We start from the raw sequence: 14624 nt of genomic DNA on the forward strand, positions 1-14624 counted from the left end.
CGACTTTATTATTTAAATAACGCCATTTAAAAACCAAAGAATTTCTGCTTTTTTATTGCAAGCAACTTTCATTTTCATTATAAATGCTCACTACGTACGTTAGCTCTCAAATAGATTTCTGTCACTTCGTCCAAGCAAATGTCAGCCATTGAGAACATTGTTTCTCTTTGTATTCCAGGTTTTTTCCAAATACCTATATTCACTGTCTTTTATTTTCTTTTACTTCCTCTGTGTAATCTGTAGGCCAGTGGGTTGAATTTTTTACTAATACATTTAATGACATTTTTCTGTTAGGAAATTAAAAACATAATTTTTCAACTCAGATTGTTTTCCCAGCATCTTGCAACAAAGATTATGAGCATAGTGATTCAATGGGTATTTATTCACTGTGTGGATATTCGGCAGTGAAGATACAAGTAATAGGAAAATTTTTTCACTCAAGGAACTTTGGTTAGGTCTTAAACATACAAACAAACAATTGTAATACAATAAGATAATTGATTTAATTAAGAGGGGTTGATTGGACAAGGCATGTAATAATGCACGGCAGTCTTTAGAGAAGTGGCTGCTGTGCCTATTTACCCTTCCAGTCTTCTCTTCTCTAAGTGCAGCACCCTTTCCTTTTTGTAAGTCTTTCATCAGGGTTTTTAATAATCTTACATTTCTCTCTGATTGCTAATCATTTCTAGAATCTCCTTTTTGGGAGATTCTTCTTAATAGAGATTGTGATCATCCTTTAGCTCTCTAATACATGAGTTATTATCATGTAGTAAAAATTAAGTCCATAGAAAGTCTGAATATCTTTTCTTCTCTGCAGGATTTCTAGTATGAAAGTTATAATTCATTAAATTTTAGAAATTCATCTGAAAAATTAACTACTCCCCACCTCGATGTTCTCTTCTTTTTGGCATCTTTGATGCTTCACCATTCCAGTTGACCTTTTATCCGTTCACTCTTTCCTTTATAGACTTTTCTTCATCCTTGTGCCTTCATTCTTAAAACAACTTTCATAGCTTATATGACTTCTGCTCTTCTACCCTGATTCTCACCTTTTTTCTCTGGCTATTCCTACATTGTCTCCACTGGCTCTACTTCTTCCTGTCTTCTGCTTGATATATGTGAGTATATCCTAATACCTAGTCCTCCACTCAATTATTCTTTCTCTGTATTCATCCTAGGAGGTCAGTTCCATTTTTTGTGGCTCCAACTGTGCAAAGAACTTTTAAATCCCCATTCCCATCCCTCCCAAGTTGAAGTATTATATCTCTAATTACTTTTAAGTATCCCAGTTAGGAGTTTCACTAACACCTGAACCTTAACATGTTTAAAGACAAATTCGTTATACTTTCACCTGACTTTACTCCAAACATGCAATTTTAGTTATCACTACTATCTTTGAACCAATCATACATTTTCAAAATTGAAGTCATCTTTGACCATTTATCCTTTCCCTTCAACCAGTCATAGATCTTGCAAAATTCCCCTCAGTCTAGTGCTGCTCACCTTATATCTAGGTTTTTTAAAGCTGTCTCTTCAGTGTTCTCTGTACCTTTAATTTCTCTTTTATTATTGTGTGCAAGGCAGAGGGTGAGGGCCAGAGTCATGGCCAATATCAGGGTCAGATAGTAAATATTTTAGGCTCTGTGGGCATATAGTCTCTGTTGCAACTACTCAACTTACTCATTGTAGCACTAAAGTAGCTATAGACGATAGTAAATGAACTAGCATGGTTGTGTTCCAATAAAATTTTACTTAAAAAATAGGTGACCAGCCAGATTTGGCTTTAGGGCCTTAACCGTAGTTTTCCACCTTCTGGTTATAGAATCAAGTCTTAATTCCTTATATTAGCATTCAAGGCCTTTCTCAAGCTCCTATGTTGATAAGTTTATCTCCCATTATACCCGTCAATGAACCTTCCTCTCAAGACAAAGGATTATTGCTTTATATATGAGTATTACCATATATGTTGGCACTTACATCTGACAAAGGATTTGCATCAGAATACATAAAGGCGTGTATTAAGAATATTTAAAACCCTCTAAAACTGAAAAATTGTTCCTTATTAGCGTGTTCATTTCTCTTCTCACCACTGTCCTATGCTTTTCTCAAGACCCTAGCAGAGACCTCTGTTCTTTGTGATGCTTTTCCCACCCTAGGAAATCCCTTCTCTAAAATTATGTAGAACTTGCATTTATCATTCAATTAGGGCTTAATTTGTTATTCATTGAGTCAGTATTTATTGTGTTCCTAAAAGTACCAAGCACTGATATTGTCTTTTATTCTTTTTGGTGTGTGTTTTGTCCTTGAAACTAGATTATAAACTCTTTGAAGGCAGAGAAACAATGTCTATGTTCTTTTATAGTCTTCTCGGCCATCTCATTCCTTTGTAGTAGGATATGATTCTCAAATGTGGTGGTGGAGTAGTTACATGTATAGTTTATACAGTAGACCTACTGCTTTTGTAATTCAAAAGTCAAAGTCAAGAGCAAGAAGGCACTGAAAATAGTAAAGACCTCCAAAAATTTGCTCCTCCATAAAAGCAATGAAAAAACTGGCAAAAACTTTCAGAATTAACTTTTACAGAAATCTGATAATTAACCAAAGGCTTGCAGAAATCCCTGGAGCATTTAATGAAGAAAAACGGCTGACTCTTGGTGAGAACAGTCAGCTTCGTGGCATTTTAACTTGCCTTAGTCCCATCCCCCACTCTCCAGCTCTGGAGTAGCATTCAAAAATAACAACCCACTTGCCCATGGCAGCCTCTCAGGCACCAAAGGGACAGAACAGAGGTGGAGTTCTTTCAAAGCCTGATTGCCAAATAATTGTCATTATTTGACATGTGTGGTGGTTCCTGGAATACCCCACTTTACAAGGCTGTCTATATTAGACCTGACTTGGAGCTTCCCCAGTGGGAAAAAAACCTTCTCTGTGGGCTGGGGAGGAGGTCAGATGACCATTTGTCAAAACCAGTTACAGACAAATGTTTTAACTTCATGGCTGCCTGAAGTATAGATAACATTTGGAGTAAACAATAGACTTAACCAAAAAGCTTAAGAGGAGAAGCTGGAGAATGAGATATCTGTAAATATCAAAGTCTATAGGGGCTTTGAAAAGCTATAACTTATTCCTGGGAATCTAGAAGCTCAGGCATGTACATAGGACTGTGTTACATACTCAGGAAAGACATAAGTAGGTCCTAAGCTCTCACCTCTCACCTTGAGGCTCTATACAAGCAGGAAGTGAAACTAAGGCAGTGTTGTCAACAACCTGGTTGAGTGTTGGAAGTGTGCCCAAAAACACATACAGAGTCCTTCAGCAAAGACTGGGAGACTTATTGGTTCCAAGTGTATAAGGAAATCTCTGTTGAATCGTTAGCCAACCACTAGACAGAAACTTCAGTGGCCACATACTGTAAAGAATACAGACTTTACAGAATTAGTTTAGGAAAGTCATTAAACGAAGAGAAACAACGAGAAATAGCCACAATGACAAACCCTGAGGGGCAGGCAGGAATCTGATTTCCAGTGTTGCTGAATTAAATTATTTAAAATGCCCAGTTTTCAACAAAAAATCATGAGATAAGTAGAAACAAGAAAGTATAGCCCATATACAGAAAAAGAAACAGTTAATAGAAACTGTCCCTGAAGAAGCCCAGACATTGGACTTATTAGATATAGATTTTAAATCATCCATTTTAAATATATGCAAAGAACTAAAAGAAAGCATGTCTAAACATCTAAATGAAAGTATAAGAACAGTCTCACCAAATATAGAATATTAATAAAGAAATAGAAATTATTTTTAAAAATATTTTGGAGTTGCAGAAGTACCATAACTGAAATGAAAAATTCACTGGAGAGGTTCAGTAGCAGATTTGATTCAGAGAAAAAGAACCCAAAAACTTGAAGACAGATTAAATTGAGATTATGTGGTTTGAGGAATAGAAAGAAAAGGAATGAAGAAAAATGAACAGATTCTCAGAGACCTGTAGGTCCCAAAGGAAGAAAAAGAGAGAGAAAGGGGCAGAAAGTATATTTGAAGAAACGGCCAAAAATTTCCCAAATTTGATGAAAAACATTAAACATCTAAGAAGCTCAACAAACTCCAGGTATGATAAACTCAAAGAAATTCATAGGTGGACACATCATAATCAAACTATTAAAAGACAAAGTGAGAATCTTGAAAGCAACAATAAACAAGTGACTCATCCCTTACAAGGGATCATCAATAAGATTAGCAGCTGATTTCACATCAGCAGCTAAAGAGGCCAGAAGGCAATAGGGTGACATATGCAAAGTGCTGAAAAAAAAAATACCTGTCAACCAGGAATTCTTTGTCCATCAAAAATCTATATCTTTCCAAAAGGAAAGGAAAATTAAGATATTCCCAGAAAAACAAAAACTAAGAGATTGTGTCACTACCAGATCCTCTCTGCAAAAAATAATGAAGGGATTCCTTTAGGCCTAAATGAAAGGACACCAGACAGTAACTCAAATTCACATTAATAAATACCACTGGTGAAGGTAACTACACAGGTAAATATAAAAGACAAAATAAATGTATTTTTTGTTTGTAACTTTTTCTTCTATCTAATTTAAAAGACAACTGCATAAAGCAATAACTAAATTTGTGTTGATGGGCACACAAGTATAAAGATGTAATTTGTGACTATAACAGTATAAAGGGTGGAGGGGAACAAAACTATATAGGAGCAAATTTTTGTATACTGTTGAAATTGGAATAGTATTAATTCAAACTAGATTGTTAAAAATTTAGATGATAACTGTAATCCTCAAGGAAATCACAAAGAAAGTAACTTCAAAATATATAGTGAAAGAAATGACAAGACAATTAAAATGATATGCTAGAAAATATCTCTTTACCACAAAATAAAGCAGTAATTGAGAAATAGGGGAACAAAAAGACCTAAAAGATACAGAAAAAAAAATAGCAAAATGGCAGCTATAAACCCTACCCTATCAGTAATTACATTAAATGGAAATGGATTAAACTCTCTAGTTAAAGGCAGAGATTGGCAGAATGGATAAAAATACTTGATACAACTATGTGCTATCCACAAGAGACATATATTGGTTTCAAAGACACAAATAGGTTGAAAGTAAGAGATTGGAAAAAGAAATACCATGCAACCAGTAACCAAAAGAGCAGGAGTGGCTATAGTAATATCACATAAAATAGACTTTCAGGCAAAAATTATTATTAGAGACAAAAAAGGACATTTTATAATGATAAAAGTGTTAATCCATCAAAAAAAATAAAACAATTACAAACATAAATGCACCTAACAACAGAGTCCCAAAATATATGAAACAAAAACGGACAGAACTGAAGGGAGAAATAGACAATTCAGCAATAATAGTTGAGGACTTCAATACCACACTTTCAATAATGGGTAGAACAACTAGACAAAAACATTAATCAGGAAATAGAAGGTTTGAACAGCACTAAAACTAACAAGACCTAACAGACATCTATAGAATGCTCTACCCAAAAACAGCAGAACACACATTTTTCTCAAGTGGATATGGAACATTGTTGAGGATAGACCGTATGTTAGGCTGCAAAATAAGTTACAATAAATTTAAGAGGACTGAAATCATACAAAGTATATTCTCCAACCACAAGGGAATAAATTTAGAAATCAGTAACAGTAGGAAAACTTGGCAAAATTCACAAATGTATGGAAATTAAGCAACATGCACCTAAATAAGCAATGTGTCAAAGAAGAAATCACAAGGAAAATTAGAAAATACTTAGAGATGAACGAAAATGAAAACACAACATACCAAAACTTATGGACTATAGCAAAAGCAGTGTTTAGAGGGAAATTTATACTTATAAATACCTACATTAAAACAGAAGAAAGAAACATCTTAAACTAACAACCTAATCTTCCACCTTAAACTAGAAAAAAGAACTAAAAGCAAGCAGAAGAAAGGAATTAATAAAGATTAGATTGGGGAAAAAATGAAATGAGAATAAAGGGAAGGTTAATGAAACCAAAAGTTTTTTCTTTGAGAAGATCAACAAAATTGGCAGATCTTTTCTAGACAGGCTAAGGAAAAAAGAGAGAACTTACTAAAATTAGGAATGAAAGAAAGGATAGTACTACCAACCTTACAAAAATAGAAAGGTTCATAAGGGAATGCTATGAACAGTTGTATGCCATCAAGTTAGATAACCTAGATGAAATGGAAAATTCCTAGAAAGACACAAACTACCAAAACTGACTCAAGAAAAAATAGAAAATCTGAATAGACCTAGAACAAGCAAAGAGATGAAATTAGTAATTAAAAAAAAAGTTCCCACAAAGAAGATCCCAAATGTTTAAGGAAAAATGAATACCAATCTTTCATAAAATCTTCCAAAAGATAAAAGAGAAGAGAACACTTCCCAACTCATTCTGTGAGGCCAGTATTACTGATACCAAAACCAAAGACATGACAATAAAAGAACTTTTATTTATCAAAGGACACAATCAACAGAGTGAAAAGGCAACCTACAGAATGGGAGAAAATATTTACAAATCATATATCTGAAAAGCGGTTAATATCCAGAATATATAAAGAACTCTACAACTCAACAACAACAGTAATCAAATAATTAAAAATTGGGCAAGGGAGTTAAATGGACGTTTCTCCAAAGATGACATACAAATGACCATAAAGCATATGAAAAGATGTTCAACATCACTAATCATCAGAGAAATGCAAATCAAAACCACAGTAACATATCACCTCACACCTGTTAGGATGGCTACTATCAAAAACAAGACAAAACAGAAAATAGCAAGTGTTGGTGAGGATGTAGAGACATTGGAACTCTTATGCACCATTGGTAAAATTATAAAATGGTTCATTCTCTGTGGAAAACAGTATGGAGGTTCCTCAGAAAATTAAAAACAGAACTACCTTATGATCTAGTAATCTCATTTCTAGTTGTATATCCAAAAGAATTGAAAGCAGAGTCTTTGAGAGATATTTAGATACCCATGTTCATAGCTGCACTATTCACAGTAGCCAAGAGGTGAAAGCAATCCAAATGTCCATCAACAGGTAAATGGATAAACAAAATGTGGTATATACAATGGAATATTTTTCAGCCATAAAAGGAAGGAGATCCTGGCATATCCTACAACGTGGATGAACTTAAGGACATTATACTAAGTGAAATAAACCAGTCACAAAAAGACAAATACTCTGTGATTCCACTTGAGGTACTTAGTCAAATTCATAGAAACAGAAAGTAGAATGGTGGTTACCAGGCACTGGGGGGAGGGGGAAAAAAGGAGTTGTTATTTAATTGGTATAGAGTTTCAGTTTGTCACAATGAAAAAATTCTGAAGATCTGTTTCACAGCAGTGTGAATATACGTAATAGTACTGAACTGTACACTTAAAAATGGTTAAGATGGTAAATTTTTTGTTATTTTTGCCACAATAAAAATTTAAAAAAAGAGTTTAAAAACTATTACCAATTTTCTTCATGAATGCAGATGCAAAAATTCTCAACAAAATGCTAGTAAACTGGATCCAGGAGCATGTAAAAAGTATTATATACCCTGACCAAGGTTGGTTCAACATATGAAAATTAATCAATGATAATTAATCATATTAATAAAATAAAGGGGTGAAAAACCACATTATCATCTCAGTAGATGAAGAGAAAGCATTTGACAAAATCCAACATTCTTTTTTTGGTAAAAACACTTAAGAAACTAGGAATAGAAGGGAACTTCCTCAACCTGATAAAAGGCATCTAAAAAACATCCACAGCTATCATCATAATTAGTGGTGAAGGACTGAAAGCTTTTCCCCTAAGATCAAGACAACACAATGATGTCTGCTGTCACCACTTCTTGTCTGGAGGTTCTAGCTAGAGCAATTAGACAAGAAAAAGAAGTTAAAACTATCCAGACTGGAAAAGAAGTAAAACTGTTTGCGGATGGCGTGATCTTGTATGTAAAGAATCCTTAGAAATCCACAGAAGAACTGTTATAGCTAATAAACATGCTTATTAACGTTGCAGGATACAAGATTCAGGAGTAAACTTGGAAGGAACAATCCAAAAATGAAATTAAGAAAGTAATTTCATTTACAATAGCATCAAAAAGGATAAAATACTTAGGAATATACTTAACCAAGAAAGCGTTACATTTGTACACAGAAAACTACAAAACATTGAAAGAAATTAAGAAGGCCTAAATAAATGAGGAGGTATCCCATGTAAATAGATTGGAACACAATATTGTTAAAATGGCATCCTACCCAAATTGCTGTTCAGATTCAATGAAAACCCTAACCAAAATTCTAACTGCCTTTTTTTGTAGGAGTTGACAAACTGACCCTAAAAGTCTTATAGCAATCCTAAGCACCTGGAATAGTCAAAACAATCTTGAGAAAGAACAACAAAGTTGGAAGACTCAAAGTCCCAATTTCAAAACTTGCTTCAAAGCTACAGTAATCAAGACATTGTGATACTGGCATAAGGGTAGACATATAGACCAGTGAAAGAGAATTGCGAATCGTAAATAAACCCATACATCTATGATGAATTTATTTTTGACATGGGGGCCAGGGTAATTCAAGGGGAAAGAATAGTCTTTTCAACAAATGGTGCTGAAACAACTGAATATCCACATGCAAAAAATGAAGTTGTATCCCTGCCTCATGCTATATACAAAAATTAACTCAAAACCGATCAAATACCTAAATGTAACAGCTGAAACTATAAAACTCTTAGAAGAGAGCATAGGTATAAAGTTTCATGACCTTGGATTTGGCAGTAGATTCTTAGAAATAACACCATCAGCACAAGCAACAAAAGAAAAAAAATAGATAAATGTGATTTCATCAAAATTAAAAACTTTTGTACATCAAACAACACTATCAAGAAAGTGAAAAAGCCCACAGAATGGGAGAAAATATTTTCAAATCACATATCTAATAAGCCTTTGGTAAGAATATATAAAGAACTTTTAGAATCAACAGCAAAAAGATAACTCATTTTTTAAAGTGGGCAAAGGATTTGGATAGACATTTCTCTAAAGAAGATATACAAATGACCAATGAGTACATGAAAAGATGCTAAACGTCATTGGTCATTACAGCTATGTGAATCAAAAGCACAGTGAGAGGGGCTAGCCCAGTGGTGTAGTGGTTAAGTTTGCTCACTCTGCTTGAGCGGTCTGGGGTTCACAGGTTCAGATCCCGGGTGCGGACCTATGCACCACTTACCAAGCCATGCTGTGGCCGGCGTCCCACATATAAAGTAGAGGAAGATGGGCACGGGTGTTAGCCCAGGGCCAATCTTCCTTAGCAAAAAGAGGAGGATTGGCAACAGATGTTAGCTCAGAGCTAAACTTTCTCACCAAAAAACAAATCACAATGAGCTACCACTTAATACCCACTAGGATGGCTATAATTTAAGGAAAAAAAAAAAAGAAAAGAAATGTTGGGTAGGTTGTGGGGTTGGAACCCTCATACATTGCTGGTGGGAAGGTAAAGTGGTGCAGCCACTGTGGAAAACAGTTTGGCAGTTCCCCAAAAGGTAAACATAGAATTACCATACGACCCCACACTTCCACTCCTAAATATATATACCCAAGAGAATTGAAAACATGTTTACACAATATCTTGTACATAAATGTTCGTAAAAACATTATTCATAAAAGCCAAGAAGTGAAAACAACCCAAATGTCCGTCAACCAATGAATGGATAAACAACATGTGATAAATCTACCCATTGTAGTATTATCCAGCTATAAACTAGAATGAAACACTGATACGTACTACAACATGTACAACATGAATGAACCTTGAAAACATGCTGAGTGAAAGAAGCCAGACACAAAAGGCCACAATATGATTCCATTTATATGAAATGTCCAGAATAGGCAATTCCATAGACACAAAGTAGATTAGTGGTTGTCAGGGGCTGGGGAGAGGGCAGAATGAGTAGTGACTGCTAATGATTATGGAGTTTCTGAATGGGGTGATGAAAACATCCTGGAATTAGATAGTGGTAATGGTTGTACAACCTCATAAACGTACTAAAAACTACTGAGTTGTGTACTTTATAATTTTATTTATTTATTTTTCCCCCAAAGTCCCAGTAGATAGTTGTATGTCATAGCTGCACATCCTTCTAGTTGCTGTATGTGGGATGCGGCCTCAGCATGGCCAGAGAAGTGGTACGTCGGTGCACGCCCAGGATCCGAACCCGGGCCGCCAGTAGCGGAGCGCGTGCACTTAACCGCTAAGCCACAGGGCCGGCCCTGAGTTGTGTACTTTAAATGGTAACTCTTATGGTATTTGAATTATATTTCAAGTTAAAAAAAAGTCAGTCAAGCTTAACAATTGCTTTAGCTGGTGGAGATACTACCATACCATTCTGAGGATGAGAGAAAAGACATCGTAGGGTTTGGGTTTAAAAAAAACCCAAACAAAAACAAAAAACTCAGTAAGAACTAGAATTTGTTGAATTGTATCCTACAACTGGAAGCCCATCTAACTTGTGATATGGACCCTATCTGATTTCAAATCTAGTTTTTAACTCTTCTAAAACAAAGGGATAATGAGTAGAAAAGTCTCTAGGGTTGCCATCTTAGAAGCAGAAAGGAGCCTTTTTTGAAAGGAGCCTCTTCTGGCCTGAATTGGAAGGAACAGATTAGAAGGTAAGGGAATTGTGCCATGAAAGGGAAAGGTAACATACTTGAAACACAAAACAAATCTTCCATATCTTTCTTCAGATACCCAGGTGTGCCTGAAATGTCGATTCCTGCCCGCAGGGCAGCTGGGCAGAGGCTGGGCTACACTACACATCTGCCCCAGGCCACAGTCGTCTTCTGTCTCCTTGTGTGTAGCACAAGTGTTTCCCTTTTCTGTGTGTTATGAAATGGGAAGGAAGCACTGCTCTTAGGGTCATCTCTTTAAGGTTCTTTCCACCATCCTCCTCATCTTCTACTGAGCTCTCTTAATTGTCATTGTCCCTCTTAAAATGTGTCAGTTACTTTTCAGAGATCTGTATAAAAATTCCCAGGTGTACCTAACTAGGAAACAACAAGGTTAATTTGGTATAATTATAAAGTTTCTATAGAAAGAGAATGCATAATTGTTATATTTTTATTTTCTAAGTACTTACAAACCGAATATTAAATAATCTAGGCTACGATTTTGTTAGAGATTGATGTCAAACTTTACTGAATTATAAATTCCAGAAACAAGCTTTTTCTTAGTTTTTAAAATCTTCTCTTAACTCTTCTGCCATCTCTATAATTATTAATAATTTCTGAAGGATTATGAGTAATGATGCCATGATCATTTCTGCAGGTTCTTTCAACAACCCGAGATTTCTCTGCAGATGAGAATACATTTAGAGGGTCTTCAGTTAACCTCACATTACTCTCTAACTTAACTGGGAGCTATAAAATGTGCTAATGTGGGGCCGGCCCAGTGACGTAGTGGTTAAGTTCACACGGTCTGCTTTGGCAACCCAGGGTTCCTGGGTTTGGATCCTGGGCGCAGACCTACACACTGCACTCCTAAGCCATGCTGTGGCAGTGTCCTGCGTACAAAATAGAGGAAGATGGGCACAGATGTTAGCTCAGGGACAATCTTCCTCAAGCAAAAGGAGGAAGAGTGGCAACAGCTCAGGGCCAATCTTCCTCACCAAAAAAATAAATAAAAATTAAAAAATAAAATGTGCTAACAATTCTTTACAAGCTGTTTGGAGCAAGAAAATAGACAGGAAACCTTGGTGTAGTTGAGATGATGTGAACAGAGAGATCTACATGTATTTTTATCCCTTTGTTTTCATGCTGTCTGGAATATCAGTCTTCCCATTTGAAATGGATAGAGTATGTTTTGCTTTAGATGTAACTTTTAACTTCTGTTTTCTTTTAATGGATACCTTACCATCTGAATTGTGACCAAATATCGTTTGTAGATTTGTTTCTGTTGGTCTTTGCTGGGAAATATATTTTGCTAGGAATACAGGTGCTAGGAAATACATATTGACTGGATAGTTCTACTTTTGACTTAATGAATTTAAGAACATTTCCAAATTATTGACCTAATTTCTTATACATGTAAGTAGAAGTAATACTTTATATGTTTAAAAGATTAAATTACTGGTTTTTATTTTAGTATTGATAACTTGTAAGGTTTGGGGATGTAATTTTGTTTCACAATTGGTTCATGTTTATCATATCTACAACCTCATTTTGATTCATTTTCAGTTTGGGTGTCCATTCTGGATTGGTTCTTGTATTTTAGTGATGTTCAGGCTTAAACTGTGAATTAGTACTGCTAGTGAAATGAGAAAAATCAAGGCAGAAAGAGTGTTGTCTTGCCAGTACAGTGTTGCCACAACCCATTAGACATTGGGTGTATTTCTTCCCAACCAAGAGTCCCTGTACATGACTTTTAGTTGCTGGGGATCTTGTGGCCTAACTGGCCTCTCTCTGTTGAACCCTAGGGCCCCTTAGAGCCTTATTTGAAATCACTGCTATATTTTAATGTCTCTAATGCTTTCAGAAGTAACATTATATAATAAAATATTTTATATGCTTTTTGTGACCTTTTTGTATTTTCTGTTAAACTCATGTGTTCTTAACCGAAATGTCTAGAGGTATGCAGATTGCGTTTGGCAGGATTTTCCTAGTACCTTCTTGAAGAACATGGTGTAAGTATCCAAGAATTAGGAACATTTTTACTCACAAGTTACTAAAGAGCTGTAAATGGACACATTTTCAGAATACATTTTGAAAATACTCAACACGATAGTGGAAGTGACACCTATGGTTTTATTAAAAGCAAGGTAGAATATTTTAATTAATAATCTTTATTTCCTTTAGGGTTTAATGAAGAAATTCATTCGATGTTCTACACGTGTAACTGTGGGAACTATTAAAAAATTTCTAAGTTTAAAACTAAAACTTCCAAGTTCGTATGAGGTAAGTTAATAATCTAACCTTGATCATTTTGATAATTCTGATCTGAAGTAAAATTCTAACAAAAGAAGTAAAAATTAACTGAGAACACATTTAAATTAATTTTTGTGGAAACTGGTTATTTTCATGTTAAAAATTTAATTTTTAGAATGTAACTTTTTTTATGTCATCTGTATTTTCAAATTTAACTTCTTGACTAAAACATGATACTAATACATTTAGTGTTTTATAATTAGAGGAGATATTTAGATAACTTAAGTATTCTCAAAATAAGTATCCCAGCTAAGTGGATTTTTTTTTTTTTTAACGCCAACATGCTATAGGGTGTGCCTTTTTTTGTTTTATCTGAGACCTTTGAGATCCATTTTTACCAATTCTTTATAGACTTCTTTTTCAGTGTAAAACATTGTCTTTTTATCAAAAAGAATTTTGCAAATAATGTTCCTTTAGTTCTGTGATATGCAAAAGTGATATTGTTTAGCACTAGGTAAAGCAACATATTGTATCTGCATAAATACAATTTACCAGTTTCTTTACAGGAGAGGCAAATTGCCCTGATGCTGATCACAACACAGCTTGTAATGTGTTCAATGTTTAGAGAATGTTTATGATCCTAGGAATATGGCTATGACATAATAAGGAAACACGGCTACCATTTCTCACTTGCCCAAATGGTAGTCTTACGACTCATATTAATTTCTTTTTCCTCCCCTTTGGGTTCCGATAACAGCATCTAAAAAAACTAAAGACCAAGACTAGTTTCCTATGTAAAGGAAGACATCACAGGCAGCATAGTTTTTCAGGCTTATGTCCAGTAATATTAATATGAACAGTTATCATAGCAGAAATAAAATAGGATTTGAACATAGGCATTGACAGGTTATTAAGTCTGTATTTTGAGAAAGCTTCTGATCTTGAACTTATTTAAAAATTTTTCTCAGATGACTAATCCATGGATTGAGAAATAATTCTTATTATGGTTTGGTCCTGCAAATATAAAAAAAATTTCCAGAGATATCAGCTTTTATATTAGGAAAAAAATTGTGAAAGTTAAAGCCCTATATACTTGGTAAAAGTAAAGGATAATAACAAATTTGTAGATTTAACAACAGTGAAAATGGAAGGTGAAATTGTTCTTATGATTTAGTTTTGCACTTTATTCTCTTCTTGCAAAATACCACACCAGTTTTATTTCCTTACTTGTAAGTGTGATTCCTTGAGTTATTTTCTAATTTTCAGCAAGTTATTAGAGCTGAGAGAACTGTTACTCTCCTACAGTCTTACTGCTGGCACATATTCTATTTCTCTACAGAAAAGGATGGAAGGGGAAGGGGCTCAATCCCCTGACAGCTCCTTATCTATCCCGATGCAAAGGACTTTTCCTATGATGTTGAGTAGTAATTACTGATTGCCTATTATTTTGCTGTCCAACATGTAGTGGGGTGATTTACTGAAATACTTGACACCTGAGGCTTCTGTAACAGCTTTGCTAATTGGGGCGGGATAGTTCAGTTTTTAAATGACAATAATAGAAGCGGTGTACCTGATTAGGAATTGCATCCTAAGTTAAGTCCCTTTCCTTCTTTGCTTATGAATTTATTTTACAGGCAAGATAAAGAAAATAAAATTATCTATTTTGTGCTTTTAAAAAT

The 14624-nt window shown here is 34.7% G+C and overlaps 1 protein-coding gene across 3 annotated transcripts in view; it reads left to right on the forward strand.

The window, feature by feature from the left end:
* PCGF5 (polycomb group ring finger 5) overlaps positions 1–14624 on the forward strand; it is a 124526-nt gene that overhangs the window by 88805 nt on the left and 21097 nt on the right. For all 3 annotated transcript variants that reach the window (XM_087432265.1, XM_004427820.3, XM_014785532.2), the window contains exon 7: positions 12877–12975. In XM_087432265.1, the coding sequence (XP_087288391.1) occupies positions 12877–12975 (99 nt within the window). The remainder of the gene's footprint in view (positions 1–12876; positions 12976–14624) is intronic.

This window comes from Ceratotherium simum, chromosome 6 (genome assembly GCF_057802395.1).
Source record: "Ceratotherium simum simum isolate JZ-2026a chromosome 6, ASM5780239v1, whole genome shotgun sequence".
Taxonomy (NCBI): domain Eukaryota; kingdom Metazoa; phylum Chordata; class Mammalia; order Perissodactyla; family Rhinocerotidae; genus Ceratotherium; species Ceratotherium simum.